Below are 18,397 nucleotides of genomic sequence, written 5' to 3' on the forward strand. Positions count from 1 at the left end.
GGGAGCTGTAGGGAAGGACAGCCATAGAGAAGGATGGCTGTCTACCTTGTTCATGGTTTGCGCATTCTGTTTGGCAAGAACCATGTCCATGGAGTCACTCAGCTTCTTAAACTGGAAGTTGCTAGGATGCTGGCGGTACTTCTGATCACTGGCATATTCAGTTGCTTTCTTGGCCTTCTCCACGTCTAGGGAACCAGCTGGACTCCAGCCAAGCCCTTTGTACCACTCATTGTAGTCCTGTTTGTATTCATTCTATAAAGAGAAGAGACAAATTCTACTCTACCTTATCAATTACTTTACTTTTATCAGTTCAGACACAAAAGTGTAGCATAGAAGACTGTGCTCTCCATTCCCATGCTAGGAATCCAACCATCACCCAGAAAGAAGAAAGAAGAGAGACTTACATCACTCTGTATGCGATTCATATTCCTGCTCAGCTCAATGCTCATGGCATCTGGAAGGAGGATGTACTTGTGAATCAAATGCTTGTAGTTGGTGTTGGTGATGTTGGCTTGGGCATCCTTGGCAGCCGTGACACTGAGCATGTCAGCAGGGGTATGGTAGCTGGTCTTCGTATTCTCATAGTTTTTCTTGTACTCCCTATCAGATTGCATCTTAGCCACTTGCATGGAATGGACTAATTTGGGATCATCCTCAAGGCTGCGGAAACCAACCATCTTCCCCCTCTCCTTTTCATAATTGTATTTGTATTTATACTGTGAAAAAAATTAGTTTATTAGAGCAATTCCCTTGACTAGAAATATTCTAGTGTCAATATTCTATATTTCAGAAAAAGTGATACTTGTGTAGAATTCTACAGTTTATAAAACATGTTTTTCACATTTGTTTGTGTAACTTGATACTCACAAATATATGTTGTGCGGTAGAGAGCAAAGTTATTATTACTGCCCCCCCCTTTTACAGATGAGTAAACTGAGACCCAGGGAGGTGAGTGACATGCTAAGGTCACTAAGGATTAGAACAAAGAACTTAACGATGATATACCACACTGACTTCCACATGTACTCTGTTGTCAGGGTTAGAGATCTTTAGTAGGTGATAACAGTACAGCAAATGAGAGAAAAAAGCAGAATGTTCTAAGAAGTTTATTGCTGCCCTAAGAAATCATCCAAGCAGTCTTTTACTGCAGAAAACAGGCTTAGTTTATGACATACACAGTATCATTGTAGAGTAGCTTTATATTTGTGGAGCTCCTTTTCCTTTAAGACGTTCTATACTGGTATAATGGGGAAGAAATTTTACTATTTATCACTCAGCTTCTTTCTACAGAGGAAGGATCCTGATACATGGAAAGCTTCTTATTCTGCCTATCTCCTATGAGTTTGAGTGTGCGAGGTAGGGGGTAGGAGGCTCGGGGAGCTGAATTACTACAGAATAGAGGGAAAAGAATTTTGAGATTTCAGGACAATGGAGTAGTGGCATAGGGATGGAAGGTAGGAAAGATGAACTGGCATAGAATATGAGAAAGAAAATGTCCCCAGTGGGGGGGTGGTGGCTAAGGAAAGAGTACGCTGAAATGTGTTCCCCCCATTACCCCCAATCACTCATAGTCACTGTGAAAGATTTCTTGCAGAAACAACCAAATGAAAGAACTGAGTTTCATACGGGTGATAGGTTATGGGAATGGGGAGCTGGTACACCAGCTCTCTGGAGGGAAAAAGCCCTGATCTGTCATGTTTGTCAATCTCTGTGGTGTAAATACTCCCACCGTGGCTGGTGTCAAGCTACCAAGAATTTAACTACTGGCTTGCAAAATTCCTGATTATTTAATAATCAGCTGTCATGAGTCCAAAAGATAAGCATCCCCAGCACACCATTTAATGAGACATCCTGCTGCAAGGAGACTTCCTAAGATGCAAGAAGCAAGAACAACCCAAGTCTTTCACCAAGAGAGGTTGGTGAAGGGCTTTGGATTTCTACAGACAACAGCCTTGGGGATGGAGTTCAAAGAAAATTCACCTAGATCTATCTCATGAGCCAGGGAACACATAGGTATGTGGTCATAATGTGGTTATCATTCTGTTTTTTGTTTTGTTTTGTTTTAAAGAAATACCAAAGAAAACAAAAGAGCAAACCTAAAAAGCATGCACAGAATAGAATGAGGCCATTCTTAACAGGCACAATTTTCCCCCTATATCTTTTCCACTGAGTGTTTCCAAAATTCAGCCCTTATTATTTTGGTAAATTAGGAAAAAACCCCAGTCAGGTGAGTGCTTTCCTTCAGACTTACATCACTTGCAATATCCCTTGAGGCTTTGGCAGCTTTGATAGGAATTGCATCGGTTCTGAGATCATAGCCTTTCTTTTTAGATTCTTCCAAAGAAAGTTTGTAGAGTTTCTGTAAAGAGAGGCAAGGGAATAATGTTCTTCTAAATAGGAAAGCCTGGATTTATTTGAAAAGAGTAAACTAGCACTGTGGCATCATTTTTATTTTTGAGAATGCTTCATTGGTGGTTTGATGGCTAAATGTTCTTACAAATAACAAAACTGCTTTTTTAAAGAAGTTTGAAAAAAGTCTATTACGCACCCAAACATATCTTCGAGAAACCACCAGAAAAAGTAAAACTTAATGGTTTCTATTAGGTTGTAAATACGCTTTTTAAAAATGTGAAAGCCCAGTAGATTTTCACTGATACATTTTTCTCAATTAAAAGTCAAGAGAAGATGACAAAACAACCATACTCTTACATCAAAAGAAAACCTCACTATTTTTCAATCAACACTTTTATTTATGTAATTGTGTGGATTCTACAATCCAAAAATAACTCATCAATCACAAATCCTGTGTTATTCAAGGAAAAGAGGAAACACTGGTAGGATTAGAGATTTCCCAGCAACCATGGTTAGGACGAGAAAGAAAGTGAAATAAAACATTTACGCATTTTCTAACACCAAGTGTTGAACATTCCTTGTTATGGAGCTTGCCCCAAATTCTTCAAAATGTTCATTTTCCCTTCCCACTTAACTTTTCCCAAGACTCCTTCTTTAGGACCATCTCAAAGCCTTGGTGGAGAGACTTCAGGAACCAGGTCCTAGGATTCTCACTTCCTTTTTCTCTTTTGGGGCCCCCAAGCCCTTCTCTTCCGGCCAAGTCTCGTAGTTTGAGGAGTACCCACCCCTAAACAAAATCCAATTGCCCTTCAAATTCCTAACTGCGCTGGCCCAAGTCCCATCCACAGGCCTGCTCCAACTCTTAGCAAAGCAAGATTAGAAGGAGAAAGATTCTCATTTGTGGATTCCTACTCTTATTTTCAAAACATTCACTCTTATGATTGAGAGACATTAATTAGTTTATGCTGATTCAAATAAACCAGGGGGAATTATACTTACATCACTCATGTTAATTGCATTTGCCTTTGCCAAGACAATCTGGGGGATATCGGGCATAATGTGGACTTTGGTCTTATCAGCCTCCCATGCTTGTTTGTAAAGGTGCTGGGAAGTTTAAAAAAAAAAGTGAAAGTTAGAATTTAAAGATCTTAAAAGATGCTCATTTTGTGTGTGTGTGTATTTATATATATATATAATTGTACATAAATATCAATATTTATGGTTTTTATTAGCTAGATCTTATTTTTTAAATTTAAATTGAAAAGGTGCTAATTCAAACAAGACAGCAGAGAGGATATAAGATGGAAAGTAAAATGATGCCAAGATGAGAATCATAAAAATAGCAAATGCTACACTGAGAGATGTCTGGATGATCATCAGTTGAATCCTCTTATGGCAGAGTTGAGAAAATCATAGCCCAGAGAATCAATGCACCTTGCCTAAAGATACACAGCAGGTCTGGGCCATCATTTCCAGAACTCTGCAATATGAGGATGATGATTCTTATCTTGGCATCATTATTCTGAAATGATTAATAAATCATTACACTAAAAAAAATGAAAGGTTTAACATCTAAAAAATAAATGTGAGCTTGTGATAGTTTAAATACTAAATCTGGAAAGGGACACTGAGATCTGTGCCTTGTCTTTTAGGCAAGTCCCTGTCCAAGAGATCGGTCATCTTGACAAATCAGTTTTCTCTCTCAGAAGACTCCAAGGGATTTACTCGGACACTTAGCATAATACAGCTCTCTCTAGTGCAAGTAGGACCATCGTTTTCTTCAACTGCTTAATGTTAAAGTCCAAACAATTTTGTTCTCTTTTTTTCGCTAATCAATGGCATTTCAAATTATGATCCATACAACATAATCAATGCTGCTGCAATTATTTTATTATTTATAATTTAAAAACAGAAGTCCAAGGTAGATGTGCTTTTTGGTCTTGGTATCTATCATGGATAATAAATTAAAAAATACAGTAAGGCTTTTCTAAATGTTGGAATAATTAATGATCCAAGGAACTACTTATAGAGAACAACTGCTCTCATGATTTGCCCAGAGGAGGTCCTGGCTCAGAATGCTTCTATAGCCACAGGATCTAGGAGTCTCCTTCGATTCCATCAAAGCAGCTAGGAAGCAGGGTGGGCTGCAACACTCAGCTGTCAGGCTGAAAATCTGCTGATTCAGCATCATGAACTTCTACTCAACCTCACTTTAGATGAACAAGACTTCTTTCCAAAATTTGTATGAAAAGGAAAGATTCGTATTTATTTTCTTATGTCTGTTGGACAGAGTGGTTCATTGAACATTTAGGGTGCCACTAATTAGGACTAATTTCTATCTTTTTTTAACCACAAGTCCTTTTTTCAAAGCTGAATATTAATTGTGATGTCCTAAAACTATTAGCAAAACCTGTAGATCAAATGTAAGAAGGCCTGCCTTTTTCCTGGTGCATAGGAAATATTACACTGTTGAAAGACTCACTTCATTCATAATTTTTGCATTATTCTGGGCCAAAACCATGTTCATTGAGTCCATCAAAGTGGAATACTTCAAAGTGTCTGGGTGTTGGCGGTACTTCTTTTCACTGATTATCTCCATGGCTTTCTTGTTTTTCTCAGCCTCCAGGGAGCCCAGAGGGAGCCATCCAATGCCCTTCATGAAGTCAACATAGTCAGCTTTGTACTGATTCTGCAAAAGAGGAAAAGTTCAGGGATCAGAAGAAACCACAGCTGCCAAGAACCATGAGTGGGTATTCAATAGTCCTTAAGTTCCACTTCGGTTTTCAACCAATAGTATATCGAACTCCAACTATTTTTGTCCCTAAACATTATTTTTTTCATATTTTTGCATGAGAAATTAAAAATAAGCAGTGATATCTTTGTGATTTGTTTTCAATGCCTTCACAAGGACAAAATGCTAAGAAATACCAACTAGATTAGCTATCATGGGACAATTATCTCGAGAAAGGTGACTATGCTGGGTTTTTTTTTTTTTTTCCCATTCTGATAATCTCTGTTTTTTTAATTTGTGCATTTGGGCCATATACATTGTTTTGTTATTTAAGTTCAATTAGCCAACATATAGTACATCATTAGTTTTTAATGTAGTGTTCAATGATTCATTAGTTGCACGTGATCTGATGAGCACTGGGTGTTGGCCTAACTTTCTTACAAAAATTCCCCAAGTTCTCTTGGTTGACAGATGATTCACTGGGACTGTGGTTCTCTCTTTCATTGTAAGCTTTGATCACCCACCATTGTTAACAATTCCCTTGGGTATGTCAGAAACCTCACTGGTACTCTGTACAAATTTTGCTTCCCCCCCCCCCCAATTCTGATATTTTCCTCTACAACTCTAACTCAGTGGTTTTTATATGGGCACTAACTATGTACCTGCCTAGCAATTAGGAGCTCAGCTCTTACATTCCTAAAGAGAAACATAGACTTGGCGTTACCTGCCTTTGGCTCGTAATTTAAATTCCTTTCTCCCAGCCGCCAAATAAATGCCCTGTATAGCTGAATTCTTGGCTCTACTCTGTGCCTTCCTCACATTTCTTCCAATAGCTTCCACCTCCTCAATGTTCCATCTGCAAGTAATGCAGGCGATTGCAGAGTTGGAAGAAGTGGAAGCTGGTTAGGAGTGATGGCAGGAGCTAGCAAGTGACTGGATTTCCTGACCTTCCTCTTACTCATTTACCAGGAGGAGTTTTGGCTTTGGACTCTCTTTGCTTGACATGTTTCCTTCAACATGTTCTCTGAAACAAATTTTCATTTGCCCTAGCTGAATCCAGTATCCACCAATCCTCACAGCAATAATGGTAGAAAATAAGACTTTGGTTTCTAGAATGTATCCCCTTTTGTTAAAAGAAAGAAATTCCATCTGAGGTAAAAAATAAACAACTTGGTGGGAAATTACACTGGAATTTCTTTCAGGATTTTCAGAATGTCCTCACTTAGGGTCATTCATGATTTGCTTATTAACTACAGTCAGTGTTCTGCAAATGATGTGGCTGTCACGTACATCACTTTGAATCTGCATCATATTTTTGGCCAATTCAAAGCCCATGGCATCGGGAAGCATGTTGTAGGAATGGATCACATTTCTGTAGTTGGCATTGGTGGCCACTTCCTGAGACTTCTTGGCTGACATCACACTCAGCATGTCCACTGGGGTGTGGAAGGAGGTCTTCGATTTCTCATATGCCTTCTTGTATTCCCGGTCTGACTGCATCTTGGCCACTTGCATGAAGTGCACCAACTTGGGGTCGTCCTCTAGGCTCCGGAAGCCAATGTGTTTCCCTTTGGCTTGTTCATACGCTTGCTTGTATTTGTACTGTGGATGGGAAAGGAAACATGGTGATGAAGTTAGTGAAGGAAAGAGAGCAAAATACAATTCATTAGATGCCATTAGCTTTGTCAAAGATGAATGGTTTTAGAGCTTGCAGGGGCAGGGAGCAAAATCTTTTTACTTCAGATTTCTTGCCAGACTTCAGTCCATGGAAAGAAAATGATCTCAGAGTTAATCAAAGAGATGCATGAATAAGTTGTTTCAGGGTGCTTTAGAAAGCAGCTTTTCCCACTCAGCTGTCTCATCAGAATAGGCTACAGGCACAGTTCCTCATGGTGCATCTTTAATTCAGGAAAGAACCTAATCAAGGGTCTCTTGGGTAAAATGTGTAGACTGCATCTGATATTTGCTCAGAATTGCCTATAAATGATTTGACTACTCTAAAAGTAACTTATTTTAATAAGACCCAGTCACTCTTTACATCAAATAATGAACGAATGATTAGAGGGTTCTTGGACTGGGTGAAGGAAAATGTCTTGTGTGCTCCACGGATGAGAGTCGCACTGACATTGGGTAGGGTTGACTGCAGCCCTTGAATACACACACACACACACACACACACACACACACACACACACACACACACACACGAACTTGGCTCATTTGCTTCTCATTTGCTCAGCCTACAGAAGGCCCAGTGGAAGCACTTACATCACTGGCAATGTCTCTACAGGCTTTTGCAGCCTTTATTGGGATGGCATCAGGCCTCAGGTCATATCCTTTCTTCTTTTCCTCTTCCCAACCAGCTTTGTATAGTTTCTAAATAATGAAATAAAATAACACCAGCAACTTGTTATTTGGGTTAGAATGGGAATCCTGATTTTGACGTGGTTGGCATATAAAAGACACATTCCATAAATATTAATTTCCTCCAACCTTCTCTCCCACTTTATTGCTGTTAATCTACTTACATCACTCATGGTGATTTGGTTCATTCTGGAAAGTAAAATGTCTGGAGTATCGGGCATGACGTGAATGGTGGTCTTGTCTTTGTTCCATTTCTCAGTGTAGAGCCTCTGCAACAAGGAGGACAGACACATGACTGTGCAGCAGGACAAGTTTACAATAGTGCTATCAACAGAGACTCACATCTCCACGATAGAAGAGATGAAATCTGATATTGGCAAATGGCTGACGTAGCAAGAAGACAGGCTGATGAGACTGAACACACAATGAGGGATAAAACCATCCAACTAGGGAACCCTCTTCCACAAAGACAACACATGCCGTCTTGCCCCAACCTCACACTACAGGGAGTTTTGCAGTTCTGTCACACCCTCAGTGTGGTGTGGACAGCCAGTCTGAGGGTCAGTGTATGTGGGAGCTCTCTAGACATGATGAACATTATAGAACGCCCCCTCCCACCACGACTACCACCACCACCATGACTGTCATAAAGATAAAAATGCTGATGACGATTATAGCAGCACCTCCAGAGTTCAAGGGTTCTCGGGCTGAGACCAGCAGGCGAGTTCTTACCTTATCTATATTCAGTTTGTTACTTTTGTTAAGTGCTTGTTCCATTGTGTCCATAGCATAGGTGAACTTCAACTTCTCAGGGTGCTGGCGATACTTCTTCTCACTAAGGATCTCTCCGGCTTTCTTTGCTTTCTCCACCTCCAGTGACTCTATGGGGACCCAGCCGATCCCTTTCATCCAGTTGGTGAAGTCAGATTTGTATAGATTCTTTACAATGAAAAAGGAAATTTTCATTTCAGAAAGAGTCAGAGCTTGGGTTTCTTTGGCTAGATGACTCACTCATTATCAAAGAGAAAAAAAAAAAGGAGGATGAAGAGAATCACCTGCTTATTATACCCTACCATCTTTTGGAAAAAAGAAAAGAATTTTAAAAGCGATTGCTTTTAGGGGCTCCTGGCTGCCTCAGTTGGTAGGCCACGTGACTATCTCAGGATTGTGAGTTCGAGCCTCACATTGGGTGCAGAGATTACTTAAACATAAAATCTTAAAAAAAAAAAAGTGATTGCATTCATGGTGGTTTTGAACAGGAAAACCTGACCCAATAATTCCTTTATAAAACTTAACTTTCTTGGAGGAAAAGGTAAAAGAATTTTACACAGGAAAAGATATTACATTACACCCATTTCAGCCTTTTGGTTTTTCACAGGATACATCATGTACTGTCACACACACACACACACACACACACACACACACACACACTAACCAAAAAAAAAAAAATTTAAAGCTATATATAGTTCAAATGAGTGAAATTCTAAAACTCCAAATTCTGGAGAGGATCTCTAATTATAGTGAGTCCAGCCAGGTTTAAGATGAAGTAAATGAAACTGCCAATTTCTTGTTCTTCCCTCCTACCAGCTAGAAATGCATAACTAGTTCTATGCCAATAATCTGTTGGCCATTACATACATCACTTTGGATCTGCATTGCATTCCTGGAATGCTCCACATTCAAGGCATCAGGCAGCAGAGTGTAGCTGTGGAAGGGTTGTTTGTAATTGGTGTTGGTAACGACCTCCTGAGATTTCTTGGCCGCTGTCACGCTGAACATGTCCAAGGGTGTGTGATACCTGGTCTTGCTGGCTTCATAGCCCTTTTTGTACTCACGATCGGACTGTATTTTGGCCACATTCATGTAATGGACCAGTTTAGGATCATCCTGAAGACTGAGAAATCCAATCTGCCTGCCTTTGGCTTTCTCATAAGCCTCCTTATACTTGAACTATGTGAAAAAGAAGGACAGACAGAAGTTTGATAGGGTCAATTATAGGAAATGCTTAAGTGTCAGACTGAATTTGTATAACAGACTAAGCAATAGCCAAATTCAGTCTGAATCCAGGTAACATCTAAATTTTTTAGTATTTTTAAATAAACTGGTAAAATATTATTTTTGCTTTAAATTTATAACATGCAGTATATTTTTCCTGTTTTTATGTCTGCAAAACCACAAATTATATCATAACCAAGATTTTCACAAAATTTGTGCTCTATTGATAACAATGAGCTAAAGAACTAAAAAAATAAAACGCAGCTATGCAAAGTACATTAAGTAAATGATAAAATTAACTTTTCCATGTTTTAAAAAGTTATATGTTTTAAATTATTAAAATGATCTCTCAACATTCAAAGATGACATACAAATTAAAATCAATGAATATAAACATGGTAAAATATTCCTAATGGAGGGTCTTGAGATCTGCTCTGGGGATAACTAAGAATGGAATAATCTGTGGTTTACATCTAGATTATTCATAAATAGATTCTTTGAATATTCTCAAAAGTTCCTGGAAAGTTTATTAAGGACTTGGTGTATATTTTTTTATGATCTATTTCCAAATAATTTGTATTACTTTATAAACTATTTGCATAATTCTGAATAAATTTCAGGAAAGCTCTTATATAAATTAGTTGACTGGACTCCAAATGAATGAGTTCTTACTCTATCAAGGTATTATAACAATTCATATGAAAATATAACTTAATTTATAAAAAGTAATTAAGTAGGTAACTAAAATCCTGTCATTTAATCTAATTCTTCCTGGTTTTCCTATTTTACCGGATTTTTTCTTTGTGAAAATTATATTTAAAAATTGTATTCTTTTAAAAACTTGGAGCCTTTTTTTGATTTAGTGACATTTTAGTATGCCAAGGCTTTTTCTCTTGAAAAAATCCAAATAAAAAGCAGTTTCCAAGTTCATAACAATGATACCAATGACAGTTCCAACTATTTCACAGTTTAAAACAAAGAATTTTCTTATTTGTACTAACTGTATTGAATTTCTAAAGATTTTAAAGTAATATAAAAAAATCATTGGTACTTAGGATGTTAGGAAATATTTTTATATTATAATTTTTAATTTATTTCCTAATATGGCTCATATAGCCCCACATACCCTGTAAAATTTTAAAAATATAGAGAAGAAAAGTTTTCTACTTTCAAATTATACTTACATCACTAGCGATATTCCTTGAACTTTTTGCAGCTACAATTGGAATGGCATCTGGTCTCAAATCATAGCCCTTAGCAAGAGTTTTCTTCCAGTCTGCTTTATAATGAGACTTGGAAAAAGGAAAGAGTATTTTATTATTCTACTTAAGTATATTCCTATATTTCCAAACTTTTCTATAATAAGCATGCAATACTTTTTCATGTATTTTTTGTAATGAAACAAAACTTATAGAAACATATGAATACTAAAATTAAAAATTCAGATGTAGTACCACCCAGATTTGATCACTCTTAATGTTTAAATATCACTTATAAAAGCAGGGAAATTTTTTAAATAAACCAAAGGCATAGAAATGAGTAACAAAAAATGTTTATTTGGAGATAAAAGAGAGCCTAAAGTGTTAGGAAAAATGACTAAGTCATCTTTTAAGAAATGAATGATCTTATCTAGGTTTGATTATGTTTTTAAATTAGAATTTACCAACTTTTTTTTAAAGCAAAAAGAAACAATTCATAATGGTGAATTTAAAGATCACTACCAATTATGTATCTAGACTACCCAAGAAGCTTGTTATGTGCAAAGGAAGTTTCTCAAGAAAATTACAATAAACTTTCATACAAGTTTTAATAACTGAAACAAAAGTTATATAAAGCAATATTGGTCCTTATTACAGACTATTCATGACTGCACTTTCCAATCTTATATATCTCATTTTGTTCCACTTTCTAAAAAGTGCAATACAACCTACTAGACTGATTTTATAACCCACCAATGAGTCAGAGTCCACAGTTTGGAAAAGCCTGTATCAAGTGAAACTCTATGGTAGCTTCTAGTCTCATATTCTATGATAATGGGCCAATCTTTAGACTACTGATTCAAAAATTGGCCCCCAGACATGGAGGGCAAGGCAACACTGAACAAAGAGGGAGCCCACTACAGATTGGTAGGTGGCAGGTTTAATAAACGAGGGAACTTACATACAAGGCTTGTCTTGGGCAGCCACAAGACAAGTAGCTCTCCTCACCTGCCTACCACAATCTTAAAAGTTTATACAGAGGCCTTAACTGGGTTTAGTCATGGATACCATTCAGATGGTCTCAACATATTGCTCTATCGAGGCTGCATGCTCAAAAATGGCTCCCACTGTAAGGACGGTGTGCATTCCAAGGACAGGGGTAGGGGTGGGGATCCCCTGCCCCAGTCTAGCTCATGGGTTAACCAGCGGTCATGTCTTCTCAACGACCTCTTCAAACAGAGACTCAAAAGAGCCACACTTGGTTTGCTGCCCTTAAAATTCTCACTGCTAGAGTTATACAGAACTGAAGAGGCCCATGTTAGCAATATTAGACTGGTTCCAGCCCAAATACTCACATCACTCATGTTGAGGGCGTTGACCTTGGCCTGAATAAACTGAGGTAATTCGGGGTCCATAGTGTATTTATGCTTCAGTTTCTCCCCCTCCACCTTGTAGTTCAACTAAAAACAAAGGAGGCAGAATGCAAATGTCAGAAAGCTGACATAATGTCCATTTCATCAAGTACACACCCCTTTAAAAAGGAAGGTTATCATTTGTGTTTTTCCATATACAAGCCAAATACCTGTACTACCATACGACAGAGTATGGTAGTACAGGTATTTGCTTAGTCCACCAGTATTTATTGGACAGCACTATGGGCCAGGTAGGGTGATAGGCTTCCGCATGTAAAGTGTTGACAAAGACAGACATGTCCTCTTGAAGGTTACAGTGCAGTAGAGGAGACAGAAAATGAAAATGTAAACTATGAGATAGAGCTAGAATGTGTGATGTGTTGTAAATAGAATGACTTTAGGAAAGAAACAAGGGTAGTCAGCAAAGGCTCTCTAAGGAGATAACATTTATGCCCAGACTTGAAGAAAAGGGAGGCATCCAGGCCGAAGCAGAGCATTTGGGGCCCTGAGTCTGGAAAGGGCAGGGCCAGTGTGAGGGACTGAAGACAGCATGTGTCACAGGGCTGGAATGTGCTGAGGGGGCCCCACAGAATTAGGGTGGGGAGCAGGGGCACAGAGCTGAGGGCCTTTTTGGCCAAGGTAACAAGTTTAGCTTTTAAGTTCAAGGAGAAGTTACTAAGAGCTTTTAAGTATAAGAGGGCTGTGATTTACATTTTAAGCCCATTCTTCTGGTTGTCATGTGTGACCCCAGGCTGAGAGGCCAGATACCAACTTACTGCAGTTGTCCCCATGAGAGGTATGGAAGCCCTAACTAACTGCGGGTAGCTAACTGAACGACAGACAAGTGCCCCAGGGGACACTGGGAGAGACGGAGATGCACTGCTGCCGGGATCACGCAGGGAGGCATCGGTGATAACATCAGGGAGATGTTGATGGCATTTATTGGGATGGAGAATACAATGCATGAGTGTCCAGTTCTCCTAGCTAACTGGAAAACCACAGTGAGAACAAAAGAAATCAGAAGAATCTCCACATTTATTACTACTACAGTAGAACTAATCTCAAAATATCTGTGGTAATGTGACAACAGAGACTGGCCTGAGAAAGAAAATCCATGGATAATTCTCAAATCCGAGCCAAGCAAAGCCTTCCCCACCTTCCAATACCTGGGGCTAAAAACACACAACCCTTTCTTTTTTTTGTTTTTACCTACTGCTCTCTTTCTGGTGGAGGTATTTTAACAGAACTCTGAAATTACCCAATGAGGGGAAGCACTGAGCATTGTAATTAGGCTCTAAGAATAAGGGTCCAGATAGACCTGGGCTTGGAAATGAGGTTCAGCTGACTCTGAAAGTAAACAGCTTACCTCCTCCCCAGAGGCCTCTCTCTTTTGCTTGCCTTTCAGAACATCTAGCTCTTATGCAAGAGGATTAGGACATTATGCCTTCGCCCCATGTAGCTAGGTAGAACTGTTGCAACTCAGAGGAATAAATAGCTTGGTTTATAATTCAGATGGAATCACAGATGATAACAGTAATAATTTCATTTCATTTCATGTGTATAATGATAGGGGTCTGCTTATAAATAGCACAGATTCTCTACATTTGGAAAATAAAGCAAATTTGGAAAATCTTTCTTCTCTCCTCCCTATTCTCTTTATGTTCAAGTTCCAAGTTGTTTCATCAACTGAAAGCAGTTGAAACGCTAACAGAGATGCCCCTTCACATGTTGAATTAAGGATGGTGGAATGGGGGTTATTCATGGATTAAACCCCCCTTAGATTTATTGATTTATTTGAGAAAGCGAGAGAGCATGTGAGCATGAGTGGGGGGGAGGAGCAGAGGGAAAGGAGAAGAGAGAGAATCCTCAAGCCATCTCCTTGCTGAGCGCAGAGCCTGACACAGGGCTCAATCCTAGGACCCTGAGATCATGACCCGAGCCAAAATCAAGAGCTGGCTGCCTAACAGACCGAGCTGCCCAGGCGCCCCTGGATATCTGTGATAATGTGACAATAGAGAAATAAAATCCCCAGATAATCCCAAGCGCCCCTGGATAAACCCCTTTGAAGGGAAACCACTCACATCGCTTAGCTGCTTCGTGTTCTGCTGAGCCAAAACCATGCCCATGGAATCGGGCACACTTGTGAACTTGATGGTATCTGGGTGCTGTCGATACTTCCTCTCATTTAAAGCATCACCTGCTTTCTTGACCTTCTCAACCTCCAGAGAACCAATAGGGATCCATCCAATGCCCCTGAAGAAGTTGTTATACTCGTCTTTATACACATTCTGTAAGAGAATAATCTCATGTGAGGAGTTATCCTGCAGAACACTCAAAGGATGTCTCTGAAATCTGCAATTCTACCCAGAGGAAATGAATAGGCAACGCTTCCAGCATGCTCATGTCTGGGAAGCAGCTTTTCACTATGTATGCCACTGAGCTTCCTACCCAGAATTTGGTAATAAGAAAAAGCATTTCTGTTGTTAGAGTGCATTATATGACACAGAGGAAATCTAGGCCACATATTTCTGTGGCTAATGCTAAAAAAAAATTGTGTCTCTTTTGACAATAAATTGGGCTTTCTTTTTTATTTCACTGAAAATCCCACAACTTTGAATTTCACCCATCCTGTCCACCTAGGCTATTCCTGATCTCAGCTGGGGAGAGACATCCTCATTGAGCGACAATAAATGAACACTGTATATTCTCTTACAGAGGATGATTCTTACAGAAATCTGGTTCCTGCAGAAGGAAACGCCCTGAATATTAAACAGCCTCCCCATGCAGCTCTCCATGAATCATCCTGCAATCACAAAGTCTTCCTGGTTCATTCTAGATGACTCATCACATAGATTAACATGCATGAGAGTGTGATTTTTAGTTAAAAAAGGAAAAAAACTTCTTGAATTCAGAAAGAATAGAGAATACTATTTTGCATTATCCATATCACCACTGAAGCAGGCCTGACAAGAGCAACCACTTCCTCTTGTTGAGAATCAAGGTGGAATACGGTTTTATCTTTGATCCATAAGTTAATAGAGACAGTATCAATGATTACAACAGGAGCACAGAAAGCCAGCAAAAATACAGCTCGACTACCATGCCTTTGTTAGTCTTTCAATAATGACTATTTTAAAGTGCATTTTTCAAATATCCTCCTGTATTGTGAAGTCTACTTAAACAGGAAGAAATGATTATCCCTTAAGTACCAACATTTCTGGGTCTGTTACATTATACATACTCACATCACTCTGAATTTGATTCACATTCCTGGTATGCTGGAGACTCATGGCATCGGGTAGGTACGTGTAATGATGTATGGGCTGTTTATAGTTGACGTTGGTGACGACATCCTGTGCCGACTTTGCAGCAGTAATGCTAACCATATCCCCTGGGGTATGGTAGCTGGTTTTGGTGTTCTCATAGTTCTTCTTGTATTCGCGATCTGACTGCAACTTTGCTACATTCATATAATGGACCAGCTTGGGATCATCTTGGAGGCTTCTGAAACCCACATGCTTCCCCTTTGACTTCTCATAAGCTTCCTTGTATTTATACTGCAAGGCAAAATTTGGTTAGCAAAGTCCTAGGCATTAATAATATTAGGTGTAGCAAGTATATTCACACATGAAGGCAACTTAGAACATTGTGACTTTCTGGAAGTTTGTACAAGATAGGCAAACCATACCCACCCACTGCCATGTGCCCCAGAAAGCTCAGAGTGAAAACATTTATTTCCAACACTTCCACCATTACAAATGGGTATGATGATAAATTCAGGACCAGTTTATTTCTTTGCTATAAATCCTACAAATGCACTTGCATGTAGAACTTTACTTAAAGCCATCTGAATTTTCATGCTTAATACAAACAAGACACATTCCAAATATAAGGCCAGTACCTCTTGGTTTCCTGGGTTGTGAATTTTCCCAATCCAATGTTATTATCACCACAGAGTGTTATCATACATCATAGAACATTAGAAATTATTGAGAAAATCTTCCATCTGCTGTTCCCATTGGCCGGGGGATATGTATGCAACAGATGTAGAAGAAACTCTAAAGGATTCTACATGCAATTTCACACTCAGTTTTTCTTGGGGTGGGGGATGGAAAACTTTACTGTGTTGTCTCAGGCTGACGGGATAAGGTTAAAACAAAACCCCTCTTCTTTCTGGGTGGCATCAATTTAGACACTGCATAGGCAGGTAGCTGGGCCCTCCCCACCCATTTCTTAGCAGCTACTTTCCAAGCTCGCTGCTGAAGTAGCTGCAGATGAATTCAGGAACTGCAGTAAGGGCAGAAATGGCTGGGAGCTCCCCTGGCAGTAGAAACTGCAGCCCAAGGTCTCTCTCTGCTGGAACTGGCAATGGGGTGTAGATTGAGTTATACTGTAGGTGAGAGGTCAAAACCTCAATTTTTAATTCTAGAGAACTCAAATGCACTTAAAGTCTGCAGACACTCTGCTCCTCTCATTTATGCACTGATTTATAAACAAGAATTTAGCATGCAAAAGAATTATCGAGACATTTCTAGGCATGTTAGAAAAAGCTCTGCTCAAGCTCTAAAAAAAAAAAAAAAGATAATGTCACACTTTAGACTTTCACTTTGTCCTTAAACTAGAAATTTATTTCACAGTGGTGTGCAAATATTTGAGGAACACATTTTCAGTGGCATCCCGACAAGGAAAGCTGTAGAAAGAATTCTTACACCCCTAGCTCCCATGTGGTCTGCACACACAGGTGGTTTCTTTCTTCTCTTTTCTCCAATGATTGTAGCCCCCAGAGTAGCTTCTGACAGTGAAGGCTACCGGGCATGTGTGCTTTTTTGAAATTTTTGATCTTCAATGATGGGAAGAAGTGTAAGGGTATACTTTTCCTATTACAGATGAAATGGTCATCGATTTACATAAACCAAAATTATATTCAAGAGAAATGGGCCTTTTCCCATTTGGTTTATAAAATCTTTAGATTTTATCTAACATCTTTTCAATCTTCTTAATACAATTATAATGCGGGCAGTCATTTGAATTTAATGTGTTAGTGTCAGTTAGGGTGTTCTGAAAATAAATGTGGGCTGTTAGGGAAATGTGTCAGTGAAGGTAATTTGGCCTATGAATCAGGGGAGAAAGCGGATGTCAGATTTATGACAGCTCTACCAAGTGGGGTCAACTGAAAATTATCACAGAATGTTAAAAAAGTGACAGGTTTTCAAAACAATATTTTGTGGAGAATTTCAGTGTCATTAATTCCACATACTGTTTTCAACGTGGTATCATTTAGACAAGCACACATTTGATTACTTTTTAAGCAGGCAATCACCCACATTTCACCTAAAATTTTTACTCACATCACTGGCAATGTTTCTGGATGCTTTGGCCGCAGTGATGGGAATGGCGTCACCTAGCACATTGTTGCCTTTGGCTATTAAATCATGCCAGCCCTGTTTATAACAGACCTGCGATGTACAAGGAAAAAATATGTCAGCATGCTGCGTAGTAATCAGCTAAAGCAATTCCTCAATTGCAGGGATTGTTTTATTCTTGTCCAGATATTAAGCTAAAGGAATCTCCTAGAACACATTCTGCTTTAGCAAGTCACATAAGCAAAATGTCACACTTTGTGTAGCATGAAATTATAGGACACTGTACCAATTATTCACCCAAACCTGGTTTGGGCACACAGTGCAGTGGGCTACTGAGAAACTGGAGTGGATCTAGAGGAGAGGAATAAAGGTTCTGGAAACCATGGTGTGTGAGGACCAACTAGAGAAAATGAAGTTGTCCACTCTTATGAAAGGAAGGTCAAGGGAACACCTGGTGGTTGGCTTTAGAAATTTCAGGTTTGTTAATAAAAGGATTTCATTAACTCTTATTTTGCTCAGGATAATATCTTCCTCCACTTGCAAAACAAGGAAAACTAAATCAAAGTTTTAGAGGAATAGATGTTGGGCGCCACATAAGGGAAAATGTTACATCTTTTTGAGTTGTCCCACCCTTGAAAAGGCTGGCTTACAAGGCAGAGAGCAGTCATCATGGGATAGACTTCATACAGGGTGTGTGGGAAACTGACCTAAACAATTATCAAGGCCCCATCCTACTCTAAAATTCTCTTATTGTACCATCATGTCTGGATTCCACACACCCTCAGAACCCTACTCACGTCACTTATATTGTAAGCATTGCACTTGGCCTGGAGAAACTGAGGAAGATCAGGACTCATAGTGTATTTATGTTTCACATCTTCTCCTTTAGCTTTGTATAAGATCTGCAACACACAATCACAAAATTAAAATGCATCACAGCACAAAAAAGGAAAATGTTTTAATTGCACGCTTAAAGGA

The 18,397-nt window shown here is 39.0% G+C and overlaps 1 protein-coding gene across 1 annotated transcript in view; it reads right to left on the reverse strand.

The window, feature by feature from the left end:
- The window catches only part of NEB (nebulin), a 220,823-nt gene that overhangs the window by 146,564 nt on the left and 55,862 nt on the right, over positions 1 to 18,397 (reverse strand). Inside the window, exons 33-48 of the mRNA XM_035726655.1 lie at positions 18,217 to 18,321; positions 17,405 to 17,512; positions 15,302 to 15,613; positions 14,138 to 14,344; positions 12,000 to 12,104; positions 10,630 to 10,737; positions 9,089 to 9,400; positions 8,180 to 8,386; positions 7,612 to 7,716; positions 7,352 to 7,459; positions 6,374 to 6,685; positions 4,835 to 5,041; positions 3,352 to 3,456; positions 2,252 to 2,359; positions 405 to 716; positions 46 to 252 (exon numbers count right to left, since the gene is read on the reverse strand). Coding sequence (XP_035582548.1) covers positions 46 to 252; positions 405 to 716; positions 2,252 to 2,359; positions 3,352 to 3,456; positions 4,835 to 5,041; positions 6,374 to 6,685; positions 7,352 to 7,459; positions 7,612 to 7,716; positions 8,180 to 8,386; positions 9,089 to 9,400; positions 10,630 to 10,737; positions 12,000 to 12,104; positions 14,138 to 14,344; positions 15,302 to 15,613; positions 17,405 to 17,512; positions 18,217 to 18,321 — 2,928 coding nt within the window. The remainder of the gene's footprint in view (positions 1 to 45; positions 253 to 404; positions 717 to 2,251; positions 2,360 to 3,351; positions 3,457 to 4,834; positions 5,042 to 6,373; positions 6,686 to 7,351; positions 7,460 to 7,611; positions 7,717 to 8,179; positions 8,387 to 9,088; positions 9,401 to 10,629; positions 10,738 to 11,999; positions 12,105 to 14,137; positions 14,345 to 15,301; positions 15,614 to 17,404; positions 17,513 to 18,216; positions 18,322 to 18,397) is intronic.

Source organism: Zalophus californianus, chromosome 3 (assembly GCF_009762305.2).
Source record: "Zalophus californianus isolate mZalCal1 chromosome 3, mZalCal1.pri.v2, whole genome shotgun sequence".
Taxonomy (NCBI): Eukaryota; Metazoa; Chordata; class Mammalia; order Carnivora; family Otariidae; genus Zalophus; species Zalophus californianus.